The sequence below is a fragment of the Chlorocebus sabaeus genome, chromosome 8 (assembly GCF_047675955.1).
Source record: "Chlorocebus sabaeus isolate Y175 chromosome 8, mChlSab1.0.hap1, whole genome shotgun sequence".
NCBI classification, from domain to species: Eukaryota; Metazoa; Chordata; class Mammalia; order Primates; family Cercopithecidae; genus Chlorocebus; species Chlorocebus sabaeus.
In genome coordinates this window covers 78,252,520-78,271,056 of record NC_132911.1, presented here as the reverse complement: position 1 = coordinate 78,271,056, position 18,537 = coordinate 78,252,520, and the positions used below count along the sequence as shown (strand labels likewise).

Below are 18,537 nucleotides of genomic sequence, written 5' to 3'. Positions count from 1 at the left end.
TCCCCATTCTCAGAGCAGAGGTTGGGGAAGTGCGTCTGCCTCATATCCTTGTTCTGTGAAGAAAAACTGATGACTGTTACATTAAAGGGTTGGAAGTTCCTTTAAGGACGTTATGCTCCCATTGTCTGTTGTGTTGTAGACAGAGTGGGCCTCCAAGGCAGGTTCTTGATCCAGATCAGTGAATACACAACCTCTTGCTAAGTACAGTTCTGCATAGTTATGGTGGAAGAGTCACTCACATTTTTCATTGTCATGCTGGCCTTAAGAATGAGCTTGGAGAAACATCTTAGAAAAGGAAAAGAAAAACTAAGAAGACCTTAGGTAATTTTCTTACTTAAAAGAATACCAGAGAGCTTGGGAAGGCATTCAGGAAAGAAGATGACATTTTGTTTACTGAAATGTGGAATTCGCTCTTTGAAAGCTCAGAGCACTAAGGGTAACATGGGATTTATTTGGAGTTGTGTTTTCATGATATTCAAACCATAATTATATTCAATAACACTTACGTGCCCTCCAGTAAAAACAGACATCTCTGTTTTGCTACTATGTAGATAAGTTTGAAAGTCTGTATCCCTGACTACATGTAACCAAATAGTTTGTGAATGGTCCCTCCTGTGTTAGGGACATTTAAAAGTGGCTTTGAATTAATTCAAGTCTAGGTGGATGAAAACTGTTTTTAACTTAACATTTTTAAGATGGTTTTCCTGCTTATTCCAGAAAACAAAAGCCCATTCTGTTATTTACTACTTGCTTGGGTAGTAATGTTTATTCAACAAAAAATCAAATAGAAATTTGGCTGACAGTAGGAAAATTCTCATAGCCTAGGGAAGCAAAATAAACATCTTAAAAGTAAATAGGCTGAAACCTTGGTTTCTGTACTAAAATTCCTCTAGATCTGCTAGGTGAATATGATCATATAATTTAAGCTGGATTTTAATTCCAAAATCCAGCAAAATTAAGATGTTAATATCAGCATCATGTGTGTTAGGTCTTTAGGCAAAAGTCCTAGACATGTAAAACATTTCCTTAAAAGTTAACTGTCCTCTGATTTTTCATGATAGAGGGATAATTCTGGCTTTAGGTAAACTTTGAACTGTGAAAGTTTACAAGCCCTCAACAGCTGTTCTCTAGAAAGGTGTTTTGTATGTTTTATTTAATTCTTAATGATTCAGGGCATTTCTGACCTATTTTTCTTCTTGAAGCAACAACATAACTCCAGGTAAGAAGTTATACCCTCTGTCTAGCACAGAAATGTCTAAACTAATGGCAGTGGAGGGGGCAAAGGGAGGCACAGCTTAGAACCAAATGTTCTTAGAATGTCCACATCTAAAAGCTCAGAAACTTGAGAAAGCTGGCTTTTTTGTGTGCATGCAGTTTCTTGTAAGCTTCTCTTGATAAATGTATTACACCTTACAAAATTTATATCTGGAAATTGGTCTTTGAAAAATTATTCTATAAATACTCCAGCAGTGCTCAGCTGGAGCCAGAAAGCATCTTTACTTTTCCTTTCATTATCGTTCATGTTTCTCAATTCAGTCTCTTAAGTTTCTGGTGACTGCGCCTCCCGTCCCTGCCATGGCTCATTTCTCCCAGAAAACGCCCACTGCCCCACCTATTGGGTGGTAAACACCTGGGAATCGGGGAGTGGGAGTCAAGCCAGGGTGTGTGGTGCAGAATCTCACAGCTTGATTCAGAGCCAGCGCGCAATTGGATTATGTCAAAGAGGGAAAAGGTGCCACGTGCATTTACCGTGTTTCTTCGCAGAGCAAGCCAATTTAAATATAGCCTACTACCACAACTTGTCCAGAATTAAAATAGCCTAGAACAAGTGGCAAATGGCAGGGACTGGGGCTCCTTGCCAGGAGATGGCTAAGGGACGGGAAAAATGGGCTTTTGAGAGAGGCTGTAGAGGCTCAAGTAACAACAGAAGATAGGACACCTCCTTCATAACTTAAACTTCAGGTCAACATAAGGTCCCAGGGCATAAAAAAAAAAAAAGACTGGTTAAATCACTCAAAAGCTTAGAAGGGTATTTCAAAAACTGAATAAAATGTGCTGCATTATTTTTAAAATAAAATCTGGTTACTGAATTCCAGTTTCATGATTTCTTACCAAGAGGCAAGGACAATACCATTCCAATTAGGTTTTCCAGACTTAGGAGACATTTTTAAGCCATGAATTGAATTACATAATAGCTCTGTAATAAAGCCTTATTTGACAGAGGAGCCTGGTACTGTAGATAATGAAATTATAACTTAAAAATATGAGCGATCCTGACTTGTTGTCAAGGCAGTGCTAATATAAGAGTTGTATCTAATATTTCAGTTAAATTATTCATTTCTGAAGTGTTTTGTGTGGTTGGGTTTGTCGTCATTGTTGTTGATTCATTTTTCTTGTTATTTTTCCTGGGACTCAACAAAACCAAAAAACATTTGATTAAAAGAAGAATTCAGTTAAGTATTTGCCCCAAATGAAAACAAAAAACTTTCAGATACTCCTAAGTTGGTGCAGATATATATGTATTTCAATCTAATATAATGTATACATATTTAAAATGTGTGTACAGGTTTATATATTCTTCTCTAAAATTCACAATCATATTAAACCCACCAAGCAAACATTCAGTAGTTGAGAGATTTTTCATTATACAAGGGATTCATCGCCTTATAACATTTAAGTTGGTAGTTACAAATGGTGTGGTTAAACTGATAGTTTCTTCTAAGATTACAAAGAAGATTTTTAAAATAATCTAGGTCTTTCCATTATATTTAGAGTAGACAAAGTTTTGGTTTAAAAATTAATTTTAGACTTTGACAGCCAAGATAGACAAACTGTTTTCTGGAATTATGCCAGCACCCTAGAAAGTATATTTCAATAAGTAACTTGCAAGAAGCTATACTTGTGGTATCTCAGAGCTAAGGGTCCAACAGAGGCATCTCTGATCAAATCAGAACCTTTTCATTTCACTCTGCCATACAAGATCATGCTTTGAGCTGTTGTTACTATGACGTCTTGGAAAAACATTACAGAGAAACTTCATATTTATAATTGACTGTTGCCAGCAGTGATCTTTTGCCAGTGAGAGATTTAAGGGAGAAGAAGCTTTCTTTTCATCTTTTCACCCCTAGCGTTACAGAGGGGTTGGAGCAGAATGATGTATGCAATGTATGTAATAAGTAGGGAAAGAAGAGTGAACATGATATTTAGAACTAGGCAGAATTACCTGTGTGCCCAGAGTAGCAAATAATGTAAAAGCATTTCTAGACATGTGTAGATCATTAAGTATGTTGAGGTTTTGTTGGAGGTAGAAAATATAGTTGATCAGGAAATGAGGATTTGGACAGCAATGAAAAAATTTCAGGGGAGACAGGCCAGGGTGGATTATTTTAGGGAACACAAATTCAAAAGTTATCTGAAACCTGGAGAAGTGTCACTAGGAAGACAAGGAGCAGCAGGACGTGCGTAGCGTTAGTAAAAGCTCCTGACGGCATAGCTGCAAGCAGTGAGCAACCCCCCTTCGAGTTTCTGTGCAGTTGCCTGCCTCTTTGTCTTGGATGGGAAGGGGCTTCTTCACTCTCCTTCTTATTCTGTGGAACAAATGCCATTTTCCAGGGTGTTCCAGCTCTTGGAAGAAGCCCTGTCTGCCAGGGCAGTGGGAGCCCCTGCAGGATGTGATTCTTCCAAACAACGTGATGGACCTCACAGGCCTTTCCTTGCCCTGACAGCCCTCATGTTTTCAGGGCTACTGGCCAGCCCACGAGACTCCATATGAAACTATAAAAGGGTTTTCTGTGCCCCTGTTTTCTTCATGCCATAACAAAGCATTGCCTGTGAAGTCCCATCTCCCATTGTGCCTGTTGCAGCAACATTTAGGTCCAAATTTTTAAATGCATTTTAAAAATGTATTTTTAAATCCTAGAGAGCCTCATGGCTACAGGGTTCTCTGCTTTAAATGGAAGGGGATTGTTCACATTTGTGCTTCAGATAGGGCAGAGTCAGCCACTAAGGTGAGGGCATATCTTTTTGTCACCAAGTCTGTTGTCATGTCAGAAGACGAGTATGATTGTATTGAAAAGGCAGGAAAAACTATTTCCAGTACTCCTATCGCTGGCCAAGACTTAGCACATTGAACAAGTCTAACTTGGCAAGTACAGCCTGATGTCTAGGGCAATCCTGTAGACCCCACTAAAGTAGCTGTCAGATAGCAGCAAAGCAGCAGGCAAGGCCCTGGACCCCAAAACTAATACTAGACAACTTGCAACAAGGGGGAGGGTGGGCCTGGGGTGTTGGCGGGTTACTTTCCTTACTCCTCCCAATTCAGTCAACTTCCCTACAGTTACAAGATGGCAGTCTATAGATTCTGAATTCTTGGGCCTCTAGAAATTCTTGCCTCGGTGGAAATGACGTCCTAAATTTCCCCCTTGTTTGGGGGATGTGCAGCATTCCCATTGTGCCTAGAATAATTCTTGAGATTCTTTGGACTCAATCTGAACCTCGCATTGGTGAGGAGTAGTTCCATTCAAGTTACTGCATCTGTCACTAAGGAATGGAGTCCAGGAGGGCAGACCCTGCATTCCTCAGTGGCTGCAGCAGGAGTCCATCCATTCCACCGACAGCCGTGGCATCCCAGGGCCCAGAATCAATCCCACCACGAAGATAATAAAGGTTAAAAGCTCATCAAAGTGTGTCTAGAGGATCTACCCAGGCAGACAGCAGGCTCCTGGTCAAGAATATCCCAAGTCCTATAAGCGTGGTAAGTATGTAAACTTTGAAGCAGTTCACTAACAATCTATGAGAACCAGAGGAAAAGATTCCTGTTATTTGAGCCAGGGTTTAACATGATTCTTGTACTTAGTTGGCTTGCATCCTGACTTGCATTTCTACCACCATTTTTAATGAAGGAGAATTGAACATTTTTATCTTGATGTACATGCATTCATCTTCAAAACTGAGTTTGCTCCCCAAATTGTACCAATGTTACTTTTATTTAAGGGTACTAAACAGAAACGAGTCACCCTGGTTTACATATTTGTTTCTGCTTCCATTTTCTGTGTCCTCGGATAAGCTGTTATGTTATCTCTTGAGTATTGGGATGAAGAATTTGTTTTTGGTGTAACACAGCAAATGCTAAAAATAGGTAAACTCAACAAATTTGAGACTCCCATGAGGAAAAATAAGAAAACTTCTTAAGAATTCAGGAAGAACTAGATGATCTTCTGATATTTCCTTTTAAACTTGGAGGCGTTGATTACTAATTTGGTGATTTGGGGAAGGCAACTATGAGTTGGATGAATCTGTAGTATTTTTAACACCACCTAAAAATGTTCCTGCTAAAGAATAACCTTGATGAAAACCAAATCTGTCCTATAGTCTTTAGTAAGATGTTTCCTAAGCTGTGTTATTTCATTTGAAGGTCAGCTGAAACTGGTTAAAAAAATATATATTGGGAGAAGAAAGCCCAAAATGTGCATTTTTCAATAGGAGGCATAAATGTATTAAAATAAAAGATTGAATAGAGAAGTAAGGAGAGCAGTGACAGATTCACAGAGAAAGCATGAATACAAGAAGATGAACTCTAGATATAAATGAATTCCTATAGTAGAAAGAAAAATGTATAACTAGATGATAGTAACAAAATGTTTGCTAAAACAAATCTAGAAGATGGTAATAAAGAAATCTCTTTTCACAACATAGTCTTCATCCTAAAGGTTAGGAGACCTGGGCTCTACCCATTGATTCCTCTGGGTAGCCATATGACTTTGCTGTGTGACTTTGAATATATTCCTTAGTCTCTCTGAGTCTCAGGTCTCTACAGAAGGAAAAGTAATTGCCTGGTCACCAGGAGGGATCATGTGGACTCTCAGAGCCCCGTTCAGCTCAAATAGTGTGTTTTAATATGTCTGTTAAAGCAGAAGTTTCAAGAGCAAAACCAGAAGTTTAATATAAATCAAGGCAAATACCCTTGTGCTTGTTATATTGCTCTCCTCAATATCTGTTGCAGCAAGAAACTGAAGATTTAAAGTAAAAATATGCATGGGCTTCTTAGTTGAACTATAGAATGAATGATTCCTTGTCATCAAACAGATGTGAAATAAACAGTGACAGAGCGACAGTTCCTACAAGGAAACATGAAGTGAATAAAACAAGTTCACTGAGAGAATAACTATACCCCTAATTTTTTAACGTTCTTCACAAAACAGTTCTCTCATAAATTCTGTAACTTCAAAATGTATGCCTTGACAAGGATAGAGCTTAAGACGCACAATGGTTTTGTACAGCCAGTCCCAAGCAAGTTCATGTTCATACTGTTCAGCATGAAAAGCCTGATAGAGGAATAGATCTTTTTGTTCTTCACTGGTTGGGCATATCTAGACAGAACAAAGTGAGGTGGCAGACTGGTGGATTTGAGATTTCTAGATAACCATTTTAGATAATATAAAACAGGTATTACCTTAGAGAATGTTTTTCAACTGTGAGTTCAAGGAGGAGTTCTGGCGGGCGCATGTCACTTTTAAGGAGTGAATGGTATTTGCTTAATTTTTAAAAATGTAGTTATAAGTATGTATAAAATGGAATCATTTGAGCACCACAGTGTGCATTTAGTGGGCATTTGCAGCTGCTAAGTGGAGATTAGGTCAGTTTATGATCTGATCACTTGGTCAGTGTGTCATTCAGCTGAATAGCCCTAGCTGCCATCATGTATTTTGCCCATGATGCAGTCTTGAATTGCTCTAATTCCTAGTCATGCTTAAATATGTACCCATAGTGGACCATTGGTAAAGGACAAGAAGCATAACAACACTGATAGGTGAACAAAAACAGCATTGACGTTGGTAATTCTCATCATTACCCAGAAGGTCTTCTCAGGTTCTGAAGTTCTTATCAAGCACTTTCAGATGTTTGCTCCAGTGCTAAAAAGAACATGGAGTCAGGGTTATATCTAGTATCATTTTATAGAATATGCATCCATTTAAAAATAATTTGGCCTGCCTGATTTTTTGCTTGATCCTAACTTCACCCTTTCTATTTCCTGTGGTCCAAAGGCCCCCATTGGCTCTATACACTTCCTTCCTTTCTACCCAGAACTCTGTCATGGGTTACACCATGCTCCCCATCCTCCTTGCTCCATGTCTCTGACCCTGCATCAAAGCCACCTTTTCCCTTCTCTTCTTCTCCCAGAAGAGACAGCCCTGCTAGAGAACGATGCAGAATCATATAGATTCTAATGTGCCTTTCTTAACATTTCTGAGAACTTCTGTACAGTGCTGACTCCAAATCTTTACCTCTTTAAGCCCCACATTTCCCCTGCCAGCTATTTATTTCAACAGAAGATCAATAATGAGCATTTATCTACTAAGTACCTCTCTGTGTTAGTATTAACTACTTCATATATATTCGTTCTTATCCCAGAACAACTCTACGAAGTAATATTCTCCCCATTTTACAGGTGAGGAAATTGAGACTAAGGTGATACAGCCAACATGTGATAAAGTGGGGTGTGCACCTGGGTCTGCCTAGTTCCAAAGCCCACGACACTTTAGGTCTTTTTTGAGCTTAGGCTCCTTCAGGTTTTATGATCCGTAAAATCACTGAATCACCCCTTTCACTGTTCTTACATTGTTTCCTGTTTCCTTTCTTTCACTTATCCAGGACTTAATTCCAGCAATTGTCACCTTTTCAGAGCTGCTTCATTTTCTCCTGTTCTCTGGGCATCCTTCCCACCTTCCAACAGGATCAGCTCTCATTTGCTTAAAATACGAGTAAAATGTCTTTTTCCTTGACCCAGCTAATCCTTCTGGTTGCTGTCCAAATTTCCTCCTTCCTTTCTGGGTCAAAAGTCTCCAGCATGTAGCCCACACCTGCTTCCTCGGCTTCCTCTGCCCGCTTCCTCGCCAACTCCCTTCAGTCCGGCTTCTGGGGTGGCCTCCTTGTGAGAACTGCTTTCTGAAAGGTTCTTATCAAATTCAGCAAACTTTCCCTAGCCCTCACCTTCTCCAGTACTGACTCATTTCAGTGACTGCACATAAATCCGCCAGGCAGGCTGAGAAACATGCAGCTGCCCCAGAGATAAGGCAGATTCAGATCTGGCCCGCTTACCTCCTAAAAGAAGCCCAGGATTTGTGCAAGAACAAGAACTGTGAACAGCTTTATTAGAAGTTCCCCTTCTACCTGTACGCTACTGCTGTTCCATTTACCTTCCTGTTTCTTTCACCCAAGGACACTTTTGTCTCAGTCCTTAGTTCTTTGCTTTTTTGACTCACTTATTTGGTGAGTTCAGTCACCTTTCATTGAACTCATCTTCTGTGACATGACGCTCACAGTTCCGTTTAGAACTTTGATCTTTAATTTGCATAGCAGCCCTGTATCTCCAACTACAGATGCCTGTGTCGTGTAAAATCCTAGTTGTCTAAAACAGAACTTGTCATCACTCTCAGACCATAGGTCATTTATTCGTACACCAAATTAGAAATCTTGGGGTTATCTTTTATGTTTTTCTCTTTTTTACCTATTTATTCATCCACTAATATTTGTTGAAGACAGCCTCCATGCCAGGCTTTATGTTAAAAGCTTGAAAAACAGGCATAAGTCTGCCCTCATTTTACAAAGTTCCGATCCCTCGTTCCTTAAAATGCCCATCAGTTACTGCTTTACATTACAGCTGTTTCCTCTGGGTTAGATTCTTAGCATGCCAGGGCTGGGTTCCATGCAGCAACTTCTCAACAGAGAGCCCAGCCTTAGTTTTTTCTCTCCTCACTTCCTCTGGATATATAAGATGCTCTGTAAATAGTAGTACATTAGGTGACTTCCTTTTCTTTTTAGTTGTTGTAAAATATGTATAACATAAAATTTACCATCTTGACCATTTAAGTATACATTTCAGTAGTAATAGACCCACATTGTTGTGCAACCAATCTTCAGAACATTTTCATCTTGCAAAACTAACAATCTGTACCCATTAAACAATAATGCTTTATTCTCCCCCCTCCAACCACCTGGAAATTACTGTACTACTTTCTGTCTCTATGAATTTGACTACTGTAGGTACTGCATGTAATATTTGTCTTTTTGTGACCGGCTTATTTCACTTAGCATAATGACTTCAAGATTCATCCATGTTGGGGCATGTATCAGAATTTCCTTTTTAAGTCTGAATAATATTCCAGTATGTATATAATCACTGCATCCCACTGAATGGGAGAAAATATTTGCAGATCATCTCTCTGATAAAGAGTATCTAGAATACATACAACACATTTTGTTTATTCATTCATTGACATTAGGATTGTTTCCACCTTTGGATTATTATAAATAATGCTGCTATGAACATAGGTGTATAAATATCACTTTGAGACCCTGCTTTCAATTTTTTTTTTTAGTATATACTGAAAAGTAGAATTGGTGGATTATGTGGTAATTATATTTTTAATGTTTTTAGGAACCACCATCCTGTTTTAACAGTAGCTGCACCATTTTCCATTCCCACTGGCAGTGCGCAGAGCCTTTGGTTTCTCCACATCCTTGCTAACACTTATTATTATCTGGTTTTTTTTTATAGTAGCCATCCTTATGGGTGTGAAATAGTATCTCATTGTGGTTTTGATTTGCATTCCTTTATGCTTAATGATGCTGAGTGTCTTTTTAAGTGTTTATTGGACATTTGTGTCTCTTTGCAGAAATGTTTATTCAAGTCCTTTGCCCATTTTTCCGTCAGATTGTTTTGTTGTTGAAGTGTGGGAGTTCTTTATATATTCTAGATACTAACCCCTTATCAGATACATGATTTGCAAACATTTTATCCCATTTGGTGGGTTGCAGTGATTATGTTTTAAAGAGGAGTTTTCATCTTATTTAATGGTAATGTTTTTGAACTTTTGAATGACCCTCATTATAAAGGACCTTTCTCCAAAAATTATTCCAAGAAGAAAACATCCCTTAAATATTTCTACATCAGATTTTTCTCAACACATAACATGGGAAGGTAAATCTTAGTTAAGTTTTTTAAAGCTCAATGAAGTAGAATAACCAATTATTTGGCATATTCCAGTCAAGGATTAGAAATGTGCCTTTGATCTGTCCTATCCAGAGAATATAGCCTTTAAGCTTATTAAGCTTTTGATCAAGTGTTAAGGAATAAAGTCTATAAAGTACTTAATTAAGTACTTATTTCCCAAGCTTAAAAAATGTTCTGGTGATAGACAAAAAGAAATCTTATAAAAGGAGGCTGAATAGTAGACACCGCTATTCCTAAATTATTACGTATGTCCCCTGAGCAGGAGCACACTGCAGGGGGCTAGAGTTCAGAAAACTTAGTATTACAAGAGCTTATTAATCCAGGAATGTTTTGTTTCATTTATTTATCCTGCTTTCCAAAAAGTATTTGCAGGACTCTATAATGAGTTACATACATGATAGAATTCCTGATATTGAGGGTATAAAAATAAAGTCATGTGGTTAGAAAGGGTTACTGTGCGCATACGTTGAGGATAGTTTTGCTCCAAGTTTCCAGGTAGCCTTAACCAAAAGAGAAACAATCGATCCCATAGTTCATGTTGTATGATACAAGGAAGCACAGCAGTTAAGCATCAGAGACCACATTTTTCCTGGCACCAGACTCTAAGGAGGAGTGTATCACCTAGATCTTTATAAACATGACAATGATTCCCCATAATGGACAGCCTTTTACAAAAGGCATATGAACATTCTTCATGTGAATCTTGGCTCCTCTCCTCTCCTCTCCCTACGAATCTGTGGATGCATTTGTAGGATGGAGTAATGTGGTTGAACTTTTTATCTCACTGACAAAAATCATTTGTGGCTCAGAATGGCCTCACCTACTCTCTGGCTATTAATACTTTCAAAGCCTATATCATAACACCTCTGCAGAAGTTTAGGCCCTTGAAATATCAAATACCAGACTTCATTAGGGATATTATTCCCTTTAGTATAACACGGGGCATAATAGTTTACATTTTATATTATTTAGAAATAACTGAATAACAATAGTTTACATTTTATATCTAAGTAACTTGATATTGCTTTTAGAGAAAAGGAAGACAGGAACTCCTGCCTTGGCAAAGTGGACAACTATTCACTGGTGGTATAACTTGTTTTAAACCAGGACATAAGAATTCTGTCTTAAAGTTATTATTCCAGGTCCTATCTTGTTTTTTTTTTTTTTAAAAAAAAAAGGAATTTATGGAGAAAATTAACATTCAGTAATGAATAGATGGTGAAGATGGGTTCACATAAGTCATCTTCCCAAATCAAGTTTACTGAGAATGGAGCTGTAGCAGAATTATTGTCTACTCTAGACCAAAATCTTTATCAGCTTTGTCCGTTAGCAGATGTATAAAAGGTTGCAAGTTAGAAGCTGGGACAGACATCTCAGGGCCCTGTGTGTACCTGTGCTGAGCCTTGCTGAGTCTATCTTATCAGAGACCCAAATCCAGATTGAAAGAGTCATTTCTTACTAGGTGCAGGTAACTCAGAAATCACACCTCTGATTTTAAGCTGACGCCTGTGGAGCCAGTTGGTTATTGTCCTTATCAAGAGTATTCCTTACTTAACAGACTGATTTCTTCTTAAGAGCTCCAACTGTCTACACAGGATAATTGGTTTTCTCAAATCTAGGTCTCTCATAAATGAATAATGTCACAGTCCAAAAGAAAGGCTAACGGCTCCTATTTTTTGCATTTTCTTACCCATGGTGCCATAACCCAGGAATGAATTTTTGGTTATTAGGCATTTTCAAGACCACCTGGAAGGAAATAAAATGGCAGAGAGGAGGATTGAAGTAGAGAGGTCAGTTACCTTTGTACTAACCCTGGTGAGGTGGCAGTGAACCAGAGAACGTGAAATGGCTGGGTGGGGGGATATACTCTGAAGGTGGTGCCAGCTGGATTTGCTGACAGTGGATATGGTGTGTGAGAGAACGGGAGGTGTCAAGGATGACGCAAAGGTTTTGGCTTGAGCAGCTGCAAGAATGGTGTTGCCATCAACCAAGACTTGGGTTTTTATGTGCCAATTGCTTTTATTTTTAAATTTTTCTAATAATTTTCTTGAAATACTTGTACATCAAAGCAAATCACAAGGACAGCCCCTGAATCAATTAGGTTATCGCCTCTGCTGTCAAGTTTTAAGAGTCAGATCAGTAAACTAACTTAGACTTAATATGTCACAGATTTTTAAAAACATCAATATCAGCACAATTTTGAAGCAGTTTATTGTTGAGAAAAGGCTATGTAAAAAGTAGAAATAGCGCTTCACCTTTAGCAGACTTGTTCTCCATTCTAGATGAAAATCTTTATCAGCTATGTGAGAGTTCACAGATGTACAAGAGATTGAAAGGAGCTTGGAGATGTCTCAGAGACCCATGTATACCTTAGCAGGAGGAGAATATGCTCAGCATGTTCCATGTATGATTGAGTACGCTTTTTGTTAAAGCCTTATACGTTTAAGAAAAGGAAACTAGATTATCTTCTCCTAAGCCAACTAGAGAGCTCATAAAACACTATTTCAGTCATTAAAGAAAAGGAAACCTCACATACTCATCAAATTGCTGGTTAGGAAAATAATTTGTCATTAAGTTTGTAACTACAGGTGATGCCTAGCATTCAGAAATTCCCCATTTATTGTTGTGGCTGGTCACGGTTGACCCCTGCAGAGCTTATGTCCAGGAGGGAGTTCCATAGCTGCTCAGTGAGCATAACCAGCTGCCCAGGTCTCCGCAGCCAGCATGGCTGTGGCGTCTTCACCCATAAGGTGCAGCTCTTCACAAGTTAAAAATTTGGTTTATCTGTTGAAAATATATAGCCCTAAAAGAAAGTCAATAGCTGATGCTTAACTTAAAGAAGTGGCCTTTCAGTTACTGTTTACTTCATTTGATGGGAGAAAGTATCTGAGATAATGGTATTTGGAGATTCTTGAAGGTCTGAAGATTTGTAAATGTCAGCAGTCTTTTGATACATAAAATGCTCTGGGGCACGTATGCCGCTTTGGTGTATGCACGTTTTGCCTGTGACCAGCAACAGCATCAGGGCGTGCAGTTTGAGTGGTTTCAGCTTATCTCTCCAGACTGCCTGACCTGAACCCTCCCCCCAACACAAAAACAATCACAATTGACTGATTACAGGGGTCGTGTGTCACTCTGGAGCTGAGCCTGGGATGTGATCACATGAATTCACTAACATGAGCCAGAGGCAAGTCCAGATTATTCCTGGGCAAAATCTAGACATGCCAGTGGCCTTAGCTCTACAGGCTGGTGTTAACAGCAAACTCACAGTGGGTTCCTGTTCTTCCTTCTTGTCATCGGTTCCAAAAGCTCTTGAGCAGACTTCAGGATTCAGGTTTGAATGTGGTCTTGACTCATCTGGCCAGCTATACAGTAGCACTGAGCCACAGAGCTAGGCTGGATAGAAAGGTCCTCCTTTGCTGTGTGGTCTTACAGGAAACAGCAAGTAAAAAAGTAAAGGGTTAAATACTAGCAGCCTTCACTGATGCTGTGCTTCCAAAATATATTTGCAGAAAGGTTAAGCTGTATTTGTCTGTTCTCCAGTTTAGCATATTATAAAAAGTAGTCGATATACTACTACTGTTTATTTGACTGTATGGTGGTGTGTTGTGATTGGATCAGAGTAAGTTATCTGTACTTGAGTTTTGCAAATTTATTAAAGGGCTAAGAGATTGTATTATAAAGCAGCATAGCTGTACTCTTATGGCTTCATTAATTATGACACCTAGACATAATTAGGCCCTGGCTAAGAATAGCAGACAAAATGGAAAATCATTTGGGGGAAAAAAAAGTTTAGATTCTGAGAAACTGGAAGAACATTAGTAGAGGGCATCCGTTGATTCTCAGGCACAACACACAGAACTAAGGCATTACCCATCATAGATTAGCAATGGCACCCATGTGGGGTTATCCCGACAGCTGGTTGTTTAAGAATATGTCCCTCCCCTCTTGATATTATTTCCATTTCATATTTCCTGATACCCTGTACACAAATAATCTAAAGCGTCCTCCATGGTTTAGAAATAGCAGTTTTGATGATTCGTTTTTAATTAATAGACTTTATTTTTTTAGAGCAGTTTTAAGTTATCAGAAAAATTGAACAGGAACTACAAAGTTCCCATGTACCTCCTCTCCTCATGCATACACACAGTGTCCCCTGTTATTAACGTCTTGCATTTTGAGGTGCATATGGCTAATTGATGAACCGGTATTAATACATTAGTATTAAAGTCTATAGTTTACATCAGGCTTCATTCATTTTTGTGTTGTGCAGTCTATAGATTTTGACAAATATGTAATGTCCCCCACTACAGTATCATGCAGAATAATTAAACTCCCCCAGATATGCCCACTGTTCTACCAATTCCTTCTTCCCTACTACACCCTGAACTCTTAGCAACTTTGGATCTTTTTACGGTCTCTATGGTTTTGTCCTTCCATTCAGTTTTAAGAACTACCCAGCTTTTCCTAAAGAAGCATCATTTATTCCTTTATTCATAAAGTGGTCCCTCAATAAATAGTATGCGCCATGTAGTGTTCTGCACTTTGGGATTATGACAGAGGACCAAAAATTAAAAACGTGAAGACAAAGCTTACATTCGAATACATCAAGCCTCCGTGCTTGCTTAGAGCCTAAATAGAAGTGAAAGGGGCCCCATGAGAGCACAGGACGAGAGGAAGTTATTGAAGAGAGTAATGTGAAAAGGGAGCCTCCTACCAGTTGGCTCCCTTGTCTCAGGCCAGGCCGGGTTCCCCCCATGTTTTCCCCTGCAGTCTGGTCCCAGGAGTTGCGCCTGCCAGCCTTCTCCAGCTGTGTGTTCTCCCTGAAGAGCATCCAAAGTCCATGCCTTTTCCCAACTCCTCCTCTCTCCTGCTGTCTCCAACATAAGTGTAAGCACCTTTTTCAGACTTCCATTAAGTTTTCACTGCTAGTTATCTGTAGCCCTACCTAGTGCTAATCAAATATAATAGAAAGTTTACAAAGTCATAAAAAAGAGGTACCCATAAACATCTGAAGACTTAACAGGACAAGACCTTCCCCTCTGCAGAGCAGATAAACCAGAGTTTGTTGTTGTTGTTGTTGTGTTGTTTTCTTCCCTCCAACCCTCTCTGGGACCAGTAGACATCATTCCCTGGTCCAGCCATAAGAAACCCTATTCTTTTTCCTGCCACCTTCCCTATAACCCTAGTCATCCAGAAAGATGAGAGGTTTCCATGAGTGAGGACAGGCCAGGGAGGTGACAGAAGACTGAAAGATCCATTTCATCCCTGCCAGTTCTGCCTCGCTGTCACCTTTTTGGTTCATACCAGAAACATGCCTAAAAGTCAGCTAAATGGACTCCTCAGGAACCCTTCTGAGCATGTTCTTAGAGCGGGCCCTGAGGTTTGCTCCGGCTGGCGAGCGCCAGTAGTGCACATCTCCCCACTACACATCCAGCGGCATCATGCTGGTAGCCTGAAATTGGCCACGGTGAGAGCATTTACACATGGACATGAGTAAACACTACCAATCCCCATTTCGCTAATTTTTTTCTTCAAAGAGCTACTTCACCAACATGCCAGTGGGCAGACTTTTCTTAGTCAAATTCTTACACTGATTGTACCATAGAAATTAATTCGATAAACACTGTATTAATTTATATGTTCTAATTCTACTTTCCATAATTTTAGGGGTGGGGAGAAATGCCAACCAAAGTCAACAGGAGGTTTGATCCAGTAAGTTTTGAAAACCACACTTAGCATCAAGCTACACAGACCTTCTGCTTGCTTTTCATTTCCCTTGAGAGAAGGGCTGAGGCAATTCATAGGAAGTTTAGTTTCATCTATGGCATCTTCATTGAAATTTTACAGCAATAGAACTCTAAAATTTTTGCTCTTGTGGGTGTCGGGCCATAATCATAATTAACATTTCTTTTCCCAGATTACGATTTGCTTGTCCCTGTGTAAGTAACAAGGGGCCACCTATGCTGACTCGTCCTTTTGTACCCCATGTAGGACTGCACACGCCAGGGCGAAGGCCGATGCTGCCGACCAGGCTGCGCTGGCTGCTCGCCAGGAGTGCGACATCGCGAGAGCTGTGGCCAGGGAGCTGTCACCTGATTTCTACCAACCAGGTAAAACAGTGCTTTGATGAGCGAGGCAGGAGCACTGGCTTTGGTTTGCTTTTATTTCCTTTTCATTTCAACATAAAGGTCTGTGCTTCCTGAATCCCAGCAATACTATTATACAAAATAAGCAGGGGCGCATGTGGATCTTTCATCTGAAATGCTTGGGACCAGAAGTGTTTCAGATTTCAGATTTGTTGATATTTTTCTATATTTGCATATACATAATGAGATCTCTTGAGCTGGGGACCCAAGTTGAAACACGAAATTCATTTATGTTTCATAGATACCTTATACACATTGCCTGGAGGTAATTGTATATAATATTTTTAATATTTTTGCACATGGAACAAAGTTTTAACTGCATTTTGACTGTGACCATCGATCATGTGGAATTTTCCACTTGTGGCATCATGTTGGTGCCCACAATGTTTTGGATTCTGGAGCATTTCAGATTTTTGGATTAGGAATGTTCAACTTGTAGTAATAAATATCACCTGAAGTCTGAGTGTTAGCCCTGGAAATGGGTTATTCCCCAGAGTCTCATCCTTCCTCCCCTCTACATGTGACCAACAAAGTTTGACCTGATAGCAGTAAACCAGACAAGAATCTAAAAGAAATATCTGATTCTAAGAAATTGTGTTAGTGACAGCCATAGATTTTATAACAAATACTTCCAAATTCAGAGGCACTTTTAGCATTAAGAGAAGAGCCCGTCGGTACTGTGACTATTTTTTCAACGTATCTGAACTAAAGTTCAAAAGAGTGTGGTTAGGAAATAAAGCAGCATACCACTTAAAGAGACTAATCTGCCCAGATTAAGAGGAAAATGCATGTCATGATGGAAGAAATAAAAGTGACAACCTCAAAAAAATCGATCTTGGTCATCTGCCTCCCCCCCCAGATGTTAGTAAATAGCAATCAACAAATACGTGCAATAGGTTTAAATACTTAATTCACTTTCTAGTAGTTTCCCAGTAGACTCTTTCCACCGCTCTCTGTAATATACTAGTGTTTTTGTTTTGAATTTCAAAAAGACAATATTCACCTTTTTATATATATTCCATTATTTTCTAAAGAACATCTGTCTAGTGATTGTTCGAGGCATCAACAGATTTCTAGGTGAAGAAACCAAAATAAATGTTCTCAATTTCTATTAAAAGTTACATTTCTTGGTAAAGAATTTTTCCACCCTGGTTTTTGTGAAATCAAGCTGTATAACTAGCATCCTGTGCCTAGCCCAGCACCCTGCATGAGATAGGTGTTCGATACATGTTTGGTTCTGGTGAGGGGTATACACTGTTGGAACCCATAGGGTATCACTGAGTCCTAACGAACAACATAAGTCAAAGTGAACAAAATAGCAGGATTCGTAGAAAAGCTAGAAACTTGGCGATAATCAAGGATGGAGCAATGAGAAATGACCTGGAGAATGGGAGCATGAGGTTCCTGCAAAGAAAGAAGACAGTGAAAGACCAGGCAAAGAAGATTCGGTTTTTATAAGAGAAAGGCTGAGGAGGGACCCAGGGTGGTTATTGAATGATAGATACCATCATCACAGAGTGACTTGTCTAAGAGTTCAAGTCCAAGGCAACCACTGAGAAGGGTGTTTTCTTTCACATGCACCTCTTTTAAACCTCTGGTTGAGATTTAAATCATTTTTTATATATATATGCATTTTTTTTAAGGAAAAGGAACCTTTCCATTTTTTTGCAGTGACCTCTGGTAGGAATAAACTCTCCTCTGGCATGAAATGAACTCATACTTCCCTGGTACCTAAGTATATTGGCAAATTAGCTGTTCCAGGGCGTGAGAGCTGGGGAAAGACTTCAGCCACCCAGGAGAAATTGTGCTCTCCTCCCCAGCAGTGTTGCCACTGGAAAGAACCTGACTGATCAGGAGACACTGGGCTTGAGCGGTTCTGAAAGCACACAAACTTACTATTGTCTGCAGATGGTAATTTCTTGGTTCTGTTAATTCTGTTGGGGAATGGGGTCCCTTCAGATTCCTATTAGGTGTTAACAAGAGGTAAATGATACGAAAGATCATCTCGGTTTCCCAGTCTCAATGGTTTTAAAAGTCTTTTCTGGTGTAAAAGCATTTGAGGGGAAAAAAATATTGTGGGAAAATGTAATTCCACCCTTTCTTAGTTAAACAGCTTCATATAAGCAAGTTGTCCATCAGGAATGAATACATCACAGTAGCATGGATGACAGCGGGTCTATTTGAGACCAGAGCTTGTGGGGGAGGCTGTAGTCCCCTTTGACCCACAGCCAGCACTTCCTTCAGCAACTGTATAGAAAGCCTTTTCTGTCACGGGTATTGATCTTCTCAAGGGAGCATAACTCATGCTCTCCACTTTGCATTTACAGGGTGAGCGAATCAGATAGACATTTTCGAAAAGGGCTTTCAAGTACTTCT

At 39.4% G+C, this 18,537-nt stretch overlaps 1 protein-coding gene across 6 annotated transcripts in view; it reads left to right on the top strand.

The window, feature by feature from the left end:
* JPH1 (junctophilin 1) overlaps positions 1–18,537 on the top strand; it is an 80,102-nt gene that overhangs the window by 44,223 nt on the left and 17,342 nt on the right. For all 6 annotated transcript variants that reach the window (XM_008000911.3, XM_008000910.3, XM_008000915.3 and 3 more), the window contains exon 3: positions 16,007–16,125. In XM_008000911.3, coding sequence (XP_007999102.1) covers positions 16,007–16,125 — 119 coding nt within the window. The remainder of the gene's footprint in view (positions 1–16,006; positions 16,126–18,537) is intronic.